We start from the raw sequence: 8,265 nt of genomic DNA, 5'->3' as shown, positions 1-8,265 counted from the left end.
CATTTAATAAATTGACTATATTTGGGGAGATCATGACTGAGATTACCTTTATTAAAATCACCTACTACAATAACTAAGGAATCCGGGTTAGTTCGCTCCACGCTGAGTATCTGCTCAGCGAGTACGCGCTGAGCTTCATTAACGTTGGCACTCGGTGCTATATAAACACCAACCAAAATGAATGACGCAAACTCGCGAGGCGAATAAAAAGGTTTACAGTTTATAAAAAAAGATTCCAAGTCTGAGGAACAATATTGCTGAATCACTGTAATATCAACACACCAGCTACTGTTAATATAAAAACAAATACCTCTGCCTTTCGTCCTTCCAGAAAGAGCCGTAACCCGATCCGCTCTCAGCAACCTAAAGCCGGTTGTAACGAAGAATCCGTAATCAGATCGCCCAGCCAAGTCTCCGAGAAACATAGGACAGACGCTGTTAGAAAGTCTCTGTTTTTCACCATCAGCAGCTGGAGCTCATCCATTTTGTTGCACAATGAACGAACGTTCGAGAGGAAGATGCTTGGTAGCACAGGGCGTTTTCCACGTCCGCGTAGCCGCACAAGAGCCCCCGCTCGCTTTCCCCTTTTACGCCGGCGTTCTCTTGCTTGTACACAGCCGAGCCTAGCTGTGGCTAGAATACCCACTAATTCTGCCATTGGAAGCAGGAAAATGGGGAATAAATCCACTGGAGTTGAATGCCTGATGTTTAAAAGTGCTTCTCTTGTGAGAGAGCGCCGAAGATCTTGACAAGACACTGAGTTAACAAACACCACAAAACAACATAAGACGCACCATCCGACCGTGGCTGCCATATGCGGCGCCATCTTGAATGTAGTGAGACAAATGATAACTTAAGTGATAAAGTAAATCCAAAGAAAAACAAAACAAACAATTACCGGATGCAATTCACAGTTATAATTCAGTCTAGATGTAAAGACTTAATTAAAATTGCATTATATTTTGTGAGGCAGAATCAGACAGATGCAGATTTGACTGTGTGTGAAGATCAGATGATGTGGCTGATTTAGCAGTGGCTGTGTGTAAATTCATCATCCCCCAACCAAAGGTGAGGAGGTTTTACAATTGTGATGCACATTTGGTCCTGTTGTTGTAACAGAGCCTGCATGAGAGTGTGAGTATGAGGCGTGATCTGCCTCAAAATCTCTCAACACCAATGTTTCAGTTAAGGAGCATGAGGAAAGTGCAAAGTTCAGAGTTACTCAATCCTGTTGTGAAGAAAGCATTTTCATGGTTAATGCAATTGTGATTGACATTGTGACCACATGGCGATTCTATGCTCCTGTAAATGGTTTTACTGCAGCTATATGGGAAATAGCAGAGTTTTCCACTAAGGAGACAAACAAATTCACCATAGTCACACATGCAACTTGAAATTGTTATGCAATTCCAGTACAATTATTCCAGTTTACACAAGATACATGGCCTAGAATGCATAGCATCTACAACCTTTAACCTAAGTGTTTCATACAACACTTACAGTAAAGCAATCATGTGTTTTAAAGAATAAACTTAATTAGCCTATGTGCACATGTAGTAGCACAAACAACTATGAAGTGTGTTCTATGAGCACAATGTGTTACGCACAATTACAAATTTGAAAATACAAACAGGATCATTGCAATTTGTATGTTTAACTATTAAACGTGTTGCTATAGGGCTGCTAACCCACTAGCAAGTGAAGTTAAAAGCTGAAGGCCTTGCATGAACAATGTCGTTAACTCACTAAGAGTTTTACCTGTATGTGCAGATCGCTGATTTTTGCCCTTAGAAAGTGGTTTTGTATTTTTCTGAATATAAGGAGGAGGTCTGCCCCTTCCCAGAGACCAGCATTTTTCCTCTGTATGGCCTATTGTCTGACAGGAACTGCAAAACCTGCTTTCTTTACCATAGGGATGTTTGCTACGTTCTCCTGGAGTTTGAGGGTTTTCGCGTCTCTCTAATACTTGTACACCATGTGTTCTGGTACATGACTCTACATGTGCAACTGTCCAAGAAAGTGTGTCTGTTTCAGTTCATGCAACACCGTAATAGTGCATTTTCTGAACTAAATGTTTCAGATTCACTAGAGTAAGTCACTCCTCTAAGAAGTGAACATGCTTTTTAGTCCCATCGCTGTTAAGCATTTTGGGAGACATGGACTTTTTAGCATTCAGTTTAGTCTTGAGATCTGCAGTGGTCACTTTGTGATATCGTTGCCTTGTCCTGTATGTAAAAAATGGCAGTTGTGGCCTCGTGTCCCTTCAGCGGCCTTGATTCAGTGTGGCCTAGTGGCCGTTGTCTCTGTGTGGCCTATTTAGGCGGCTGCATATATGAAGAAAAAAAAACACCTAACCCCAAAAAAATTCTAACAAAAGGTTTCTCAGCTGTTTTTTGTAGTAGTAGGTGTCCTTAATAACATACTAAAAGTTTACCAAAGTTTGACCACTAGAAAGGTGTAATTTTCAAGATGGCGTCCAAGATAGGCAGGAAGCCCTTAAAATGTCCTAACTCCTTCATTATTTGACCTAGCCAAGTAATCTTGGTGCCTAACTCCATGTTTTCTGGGTCTATGAATCCATTGGACTTGTCTAAATTGCACTGACATGATTACATACTTATGAAATACATAATTTTGTGAGATTACTGTAAGGTTTTATCTTTGTTTGGGGTGAACCAGAGATGTAAACGTTTTAGCCAATGTCATGTAACTCCTACTCAGTACGTGTTTTTGGACACATACCGTTTTTTTGCTAAAACACAGACTTGACATTCAATGTAAAAGTTATTGCACCCAGAAGTAACTTAAATTGGAGTTGTATAACTTTGATCATAAACAACCCTGAATTAGCCCAAACAGAGGCCTGTGTGTGAACCCTCTAAAATGGTCAATCATTTCAATTTGAATAAGATAATACATATGGAATGCATATAATGATAAAGGTGTCAGTATACTAAACCTCAGGTAAAATTCAGGTAAACCTTCAGACTTGAACCGCGGTTTCTTCAGCCGCCACTTCCTTGTCCCCAAGGATGGGGTCTGCGCCCCAATTTGGACCTGCGTCGTCTGAATTTTTCCCTTTACAAAGGGAAGTTCAAGATGCTGACGTTGAAAACTATCCTGGTGCAGGTTCGAACAGGGCAACTGGTTCGTCACCGTGGACCTGAAGGATGCCTATTACCACATCCAGGTCATTCCACGGCACAGGAAGTTCCTCCGGTTCACCTTTGGGGGAAAGACGTATCAGTATAGTGAACACACACTCCAGAAGAGAGAGAGAAACAACACTTCAACACACACTGATATTAGAAGATCCTCAGCTCTTCTCAACACTCACTCATTCAGATTTGACTAAATGCTTTCTGATATAACACTGTTTAAAGAAATATATTTGATGAGCTGTGACCTCTGAGGTGACCTTTGACCTCTTTGATCATGGATGATGTTGTGGAGTTTCTCATAATGATGCTTCTGTTCTTCATATGCAGATCAATCATCATGATTCACAGAAAAACCTGCAGCTTCAAATAAATGAATCAATAATTCAGAACATTTCAGATGCACATTGTTTAATATATAATGACCTGATTATGAGTCCTGATGAACTTCATGCATGTGGAAAATGTGGGAAAAATAGACATCATGAAAATATTTCCCAGAGAGCAACATGTCAACATTGATTCCAAAGACCATAATAAAGACCTTTTTTTTATTTTACTCTAAATATAGTAAAACTGATTTATTTAGTTCTTGATTTCTCATTGTTAACATGCTTGTAAAGGTGTAGCACAGAACTAAACTCAGAGAAACTGCTGCGTATGACATATGTTTAAAATGATCTACATTCATGATTCTCCAGACAAAACCTAGTGTCTTATCAGCCTGACAAACATAAACAAAAATATTTCACAATTAATAAATATGTGCAATTAATCACTAAATGGTTCAATAACATTATTCTGACAGTAAAATCTTCTATGTAGAGTTTATGAGTTTGTTATCAGCACAAGCTGTTGTAAATCCTGCCCACTTCTTTGCATTGTCAGCACATGCTTCAGTGCTCTGAGAGTGTTTATAGTGCTGTGAGTTTAACACTTCATGACTGAGAGCAGAACAGAACACACTCTTCATCATCACACAAGACTAATCAAATATTCAAAGACATCCAAATATTCCATGCTCCCTTACAAACAGTACTAAGCAGGAGTTAAACCTGCCTCTTTGAAGGATTAATTTAAGATTCAATTTAGTCATAGACTAGCTATAATCCTTCCTCTTGTAATCGGCTTTGTTTAATCCAGAACAGGCTAAATCTTTGACTATTTTAATATATATATCTGTGCAAGTCGCTTTGAGTTAAGACAGCTCAAGTGGGCAGTTTAGTCTGGGACTAGGCTTAAGCCATGTCTGTAAAACCGGGCATATAAGAGTTAAATTTAACACTTGGTCCGAGTGTATTTGGTCCCACTCAGAATTGGTGATAAATTGACTTTAGACATGGTGTTCAATTTTCAGAGTAAAATTAACTCTATTTTGAGTAAAAATTCAACACTGCTCTACACTGAATAGTGTTACCACAGTTTAACACTGGGGGAAATGAACTCTTTTTGGTGTTAATATTTCACTAATGTAGAGTTTATTTAATTTTTTTATAGTGAAAAATTCTCACTCAAAAGTAAAATTCTTAAAACCCATTTGTGGTGCAACCGGTTAAAAAGTGTCAGTATTTCTCTTTGTGGTGCAAGTACAGTAAAACAGTTACTCTTCTACAATGTCAAATTAACTCTTAAAACAAGTTTTCAGAAAACAACTTTTACAATGTCACATTTAAAACATTTATTAAAACATTTATTAAAACAACATTCAGGCTCAGGAAACACTCATACATGAAAAAAATACATCACATCTGCATTAAATGGCAATACAGCACTACATGCAGTGCAGAATCTGTTGTACCATATTTCATCTGAAGATCAAATGGTTTGAAAGAACACAGCTCATTTACATTCACTACCTTAAAAACTCTGTCTGGATGCAGTCTGACTGTAAATGCATGGTAATGGTCATCAAAACATATAGTTTCCATCAGTGTTCCACACAACAGCACATTTTCGTCTTTCACAGCAATAGGCCTGACTATGAATCTCAGAAACCATTTCCTCCATAGATGAAACAAAACCATTTATAGCAGATTGACTTAATCCAGCAACTTTTAGTTGTGCAATAGCAGACGCACACATATTGAAAGTCCTCTTATTTGACGTTAACAATTCAGATGTTGTGGCCACCTCTCCGGCACTGCCAATCTGATCAAATATTTCAGCACTACTTTGTCCATCTGCCTTGGCAGTCTCATGGCTATCAGTGGTGTGAAAATTCTGCCCACTGTCACTTTGCTCAACATGTTTTGAATGCAGATGTTTCCTAAAACCTGAAAAAGTACCAAACACAGAACCACAACCTGCTTCTATGCATTTAAGGCGAAGATTCTTTCCATGAACAAAACCATAAACTAATCTGAAGTGCCTAAGAAGCATTTTAGAATCATTTAAATCAACTTGACAAACAAAACACTTCATGGGGGCAGAAAAACGTAAGGGACCTAACTAAGCAGCCTTGCTCTGACCTCAGCAACACGAGGACTCTCTTTCACTTTGCCAACATCTATGTTGTACACAGTGGTCTGAATGAAAGTGTACATGTTGTGTAGCATAGTGTTGTAAGAGGTACCAAAAACAAAGTGTGCCTTAAACAGTTCGTCAAAGGCACCAAGAGAAGAGGTTGACTTGCATGGAATGGCATGCTGATCGAGAATGATGAAGTACTGGTGAACTGATTTCTTCTGAGGTCCCACAGCCAGGAGATAGGGCTGAGCACTAGCAGTGATGTTTCAAAGATGCTCCTCAATGTTTGTTCCACTCTGAGAACACCAAGCAAATTGAAGAACCATCACTGATGTGTTAAAAGAAAACTATGATTGAAAAACAACAACAACAAAAAAACAACAACAAACCTTCTTGAAGACAGCAAGATGTTTCTCTGCTTGAGAAGCAGACACCTTTCCTGGTCTCTTCCGGCCTTGGGCAGAAGGTGGGATCAGATGCAACAGCAGTAGTATAGAAGAGAGGTCAGTGTCCCAAACTGTTTAGACAATATTAATTATGTTAGCAAAACTTCATCAATAATGAAAACTGATACAAAAGAATAAATATTAAAAAAATGTATAGGGACTAAATACATCACCCTATTGTTCCTTAAAATACACTGCATGGCCAAAAAAAAAAAAAAGTCGCTGTTTGGATTTAAATAGGCAAATGCTTAAAGAGTTTATGATTGGATCATCATTGCAGTGATTATTATGTTTCATGTTATATGTTTGGGAACAGTTCTTTTAATCCTAATTGATGGAGTGTGAAGCTTTTCATTTCTTAAACAACTATGTAGGAAGACACATCATGTTCATATTCCAGGATTGACAATGTGAAGATTCATAAGGCTCAAACTGTGCATTGTCAATACAAGATCTTGACCAAAAATGTCTGCACCTCTCAGAAAAGCTTCACACTCCATCAATTAGGATTAAAAGAACTGTTCCCAAACATAACATGATAGAAACATAATAATCACTGCAATGATGATCCAATCATATACTCTTTAAGCATTTGCCGATTTAAATCCAAACAGCGACTCTTTTTTTGGCGAGGCAGTGTGTTAAACGAATATTACTAAAATTAATTATTAAATTAATCTTAAACATCTTACCAAAATTAACACCCTCTTCGGAGTCATCAGAAGGAGATTCAGCTGCTAGCAGGAGTTCTCCAACATCACTGGTGGTTGGAAGCTTTTTGCACTGCTGAATCACTTTTTTCTTGAACGCAGTCGTCCACTTCTCCAGTAGCTTGCCTGACACTCCTTCTCCAAACATCAGAACAAAGTCTTGCTCAATCTAAGAAAGGGAATTATTATTAGATATAAACCCTGACTTTTTAGACAACAGCAATTTATTTTTAAAAATCCTTAAATATTTGATTATAAAGACTTTACTTACCAAGCCCTTAACGTCTTTGAAACGTGGAAAGACTGTCAATGCATCACTTGACTGCATAGGGTCAAGAACCATGTTGCGGCGATAGTCAAATGTCAGTTTCATCTTCTTCTTGACTGCGTCCTCATCAGCAGAATGGTTCATGAATGCAATTGCTTCCTTGCATTCATCCTCACTCAAAACAGTCTCCGGAGTAAACTCCCGTCTTACAGTTGGTCCACCAGACATCACCTCAGCAGACAATCCTTGTCCTGATGAATAAAGCATTTTAAAAGCTTAAACACTGCATAAAGAATACTATATACAGTTCAAACTAAAAAAAAAATACAATAAAAAAATCATCTTTGTACAAATTGAAAGGAGCAACATTTACATTCTGATGTCAAATCTCTTTTTTCCATGTATGATTTCTACAATAAAAGATGAACTAAATATGAACTCAGTGTAGAAATAAATGAAGGAAAAACAAACCTGTAATAAACTGATTAAACTCATAGTGAGACACAGTGTGGAAATATGTTTGGAATTTTATTTCATTTATATATATATATATATATATATATATATATATATATATATATATATATATATATATATATATATATATATATATATATATTGTTGTTGAAAGGAATAATGCTCTTCCTATAATAACATCATTGTTTTAGATTAAATAATTATACAAAAATATCAGTAACACTTTAATTAAAGCCTTTATACATATTGCATTATAAAAGTATTTTTAATACATTATTATATATTGTTTTACACATTATAATGCATGTATGATCTTAAGGTTTTAACACATTTTAATATTATCTCTTCATTGTTACGCCTTAAGAAATTAAAATACTTTAAAACTCATGATAAAAAAAACAATTTCAGATGTAACAAGGAATTTTTAAGTATTATAATACATTTTAACTTTGGTTGCAATTATTTATGAAAATATATAATGCATTATACATAAAGGCTTTAAGTAAAGTTTTACCACAATATCTAATAATCATTATTGTTAATAAATGTTGTTCTTGTTTCAACTGTAAAACACTTTCTGAAATATAAATTGTATTTTTTTATTAGGTGATTAAATAGACAGACTTACCGATCACCAGTTTAGTTCCTCCACCGAATGTGTACCACAGTGATACAATCTAATGAAACGCTCGTACAAAAACCTCTATTCCACTCGAGTGAACACACACTCCAGCAGAGAG

At 36.7% G+C, this 8,265-nt stretch overlaps 1 protein-coding gene across 1 annotated transcript; it reads right to left on the bottom strand.

The window, feature by feature from the left end:
• Positions 1-4,815: 4,815 nt before the first annotated feature.
• On the bottom strand, positions 4,816-7,551 carry LOC308685116 (uncharacterized protein). Its single transcript, XM_081356650.1, has 4 exons — positions 7,052-7,551; positions 6,763-6,949; positions 6,014-6,141; positions 4,816-5,920 (listed from the first exon to the last, which is right to left on the bottom strand). Exons 1-4 carry the CDS (start codon positions 7,313-7,315, stop codon positions 5,891-5,893), a joined length of 609 nt encoding a protein of 202 aa, XP_081212776.1. The 5' UTR covers positions 7,316-7,551; the 3' UTR covers positions 4,816-5,890.
• Positions 7,552-8,265: the final 714 nt, after the last annotated feature.

This window comes from Scardinius erythrophthalmus (genome assembly GCF_964197995.2).
Source record: "Scardinius erythrophthalmus genome assembly, chromosome: 24".
NCBI lineage: Eukaryota > Metazoa > Chordata > Actinopteri > Cypriniformes > Leuciscidae > Scardinius > Scardinius erythrophthalmus.
This window is presented reverse-complemented; position numbering and strand designations above follow the sequence as displayed.